This window comes from Penaeus chinensis, chromosome 20 (genome assembly GCF_019202785.1).
Source record: "Penaeus chinensis breed Huanghai No. 1 chromosome 20, ASM1920278v2, whole genome shotgun sequence".
Classification (NCBI taxonomy): domain Eukaryota; kingdom Metazoa; phylum Arthropoda; class Malacostraca; order Decapoda; family Penaeidae; genus Penaeus; species Penaeus chinensis.
Window position 1 is genome coordinate 9485249 of NC_061838.1, and position 2389 is coordinate 9487637.

At 41.5% G+C, this 2389-nt stretch overlaps 1 protein-coding gene across 1 annotated transcript; it reads right to left on the bottom strand.

Annotated features, from left to right (window-relative positions):
• Positions 1-546: 546 nt before the first annotated feature.
• LOC125036148 lies at positions 547-1797 on the bottom strand. Its single transcript, XM_047628569.1, has 2 exons — positions 1353-1797; positions 547-904 (listed from the first exon to the last, which is right to left on the bottom strand). The coding sequence occupies exon 1, from the start codon at positions 1717-1719 to the stop codon at positions 1381-1383; it is 339 nt and encodes a 112-aa protein (XP_047484525.1). The 5' UTR covers positions 1720-1797; the 3' UTR covers positions 547-904; positions 1353-1380.
• Between the last annotated feature and the right edge of the window lie 592 nt (positions 1798-2389).

Sequence of the window (2389 nt, forward strand, 5' to 3'; positions counted from 1 at the left end):
AAAAGAAAGTGAACGAGAAAATAGATTCCGTGGCAGAGAAGGCAGAAGTGGAAGAATGTAAAGAAATAAATATATATATGTATATTATGGGAAAGAAATAAAAGCCAGAATGTTAAGAAAAACTTATGAGAAAGAGTAACTATTTCCGCGAAGAGAAGAGATGGTCAAAATTAAAAAAGAAAACGAGGAGAGTGAGATGGTGAACAAATGCGAATCAAAAAGAAAAGAGAAATAAAGCTAAAATGTGAGGAGGAAACGAGATAGACATGATGGTCAAAACAGCTGTACTGATGGTAGACGAAAATAAAGAGAGAAAAAATAGTAATTGATATGGTAAAGGTGAACAACAAGATGAAAGAAAAAAAAATGAGATTAACAAATGTAAGTTTCGAGAGAGAGAGAGAGAGAGAGAGAGAGAGAGAGAGAGAGAGAGAGAGAGAGAGAGAGAGAGAGAGAGAGAGAGAGAGAGAGCGAGCGAGAGCGAGCGAGAGCGAGCAAGAGAGAGAGAGAGAGAGAGAGAGAGAGAGAGAGAGAGAGAGAGAGAGAGAGAGAGAGAGAGAGAGAGAAAGAGAAAGAGAAAGAGAAAGAGAAAGAGAAAGAGAGAGAGAGAGAGAGACAGAGAGAGAGAGAGAAAGAAAATGCTATAGTACGCAAACAAGCATGAGACACGGTAGAAAGAACCCCCCCAATGATTTTCCAATGCCACTGATCACAGCACCGATATCACTAAATCCATGTTCAGCTCCTGGACGAAGCACCTTGGCTCTCCGAAGTTCCCCCGGCGACCCATGGTGCGAGGAGATCCTTCTCTTGCCGAAGGATCTGTCGTCTCCAGGCTCTCATCATCCGTGGGAGGACGTCCATGAATAGCAAAGGGCTGCCCCTTCAACTGAACACCAATTATCTGCAGGAAAGATAGAACAAGAGAAGAATTATTAAACCATGAGACGATTGGAAATCACACGAAAAAAATTCACTTGTTGCAAGGAAAGCTTGTGTTCGCCTGATTCTTGGAATTAAATGCTTGGACAAAATAATAATACTTCTAAAATAACCTAAAAACACTCGCTCTCCAGTACAGTCTAATAAATATATTTTTATCAAATACCGACAATAGAAATAGAATACACAAGAAATTAATACGACGGAACGAAAGCAACGTGATGAAAGGAGGAAATCGAAGTGAGAAGGAAAACGAAGAACAGTAAAAATAATAGCTAATAAACAAAAATAAAGCAACAGGATAGTAGAAAAGTGAAAAAAAAATAGTGTTATTTGAATTGATGCAATCGGATCACTACCTTGCTACAATCTCCGGGGTAAAACTGACACCGAAACCACATTCAACTTACGGACATCCGATGCATGGTCCTGCTCTCCTTAGGACCCCTCCTTGTCGGCCGGAACCTTCTTGAACCGCCTCACCTTCCCCTTCTTCACCGTCGTCTTCTTCTTCACCTTTACTCTGAGCTCGGCGTTCTCGTTGCTCAGCGTGTATTTCTCCTTGAGGCGTCCGTTCACGTCCTCCAGCTCCTTCTCGAAGATGTCGCTGACAAGACACACGTCGAGGATTTGGTGGGCGAGGTTGACGTCGTCGGCGGTGTACTTCTTCTTTTGCTTCAGGAAGGCGTCGATCTCCTCCAGGTAAGCTCCGGCCTCGCGGCTCTTGACTGCCTCCAGCAGGTCGTTCTTAACGGCTTCGTGGCGTGGGTTAGCCATGAGGACGGTCTAGAGACTTGGACAGGACTGAGAATGAACTGTATGTACTGTCAGGAGACGGGAACGAGAGTGAGACGGAAAATTTGTTGACACAAGTTTTTATACTGCAGGATCGGACGTCAGAGTAGCTTGACGTCGAGTGAATTCATTATAGAAAAAATCATTTCATACGGTTACTAGATGACACCTTCATTTAAATTTTCCATCTTTTTCCCCTTTTTTTGACATAAGAATCTGAAATTATTCTTTGAATGATCACAGAAGTTTTAGAGCGATGACAATCTCGACAAAATGCGTCCGAGGATTGCGCAATGATGCCGTCACTCCGTCTTTTTTTTTTAAATGTCGATCCTATCACTATACATGTCTCGACTTCGGTTAGCAATACTAGGGACGTGATTTCTGTAACGTGCTTTGTGTTTATACCTCAAAATGGGAATATCGCGCCACGTACTGTTAATAATGTATTGCTCAATACTAGTTATGATAGGACTGTCGCGATTGCTATAACTGCATAATTTTTATTATCAGTGTGATTGTCATTATTACCATTGTCATGATTAGCATCGCCATCCTCATTAATGTCTATTATTTTATATAGTTATTTTTGTCAGTGTCAGTAATTTTCCTCATTATTATCGTCACATCCTCCTCCTCCTCATCATCATCA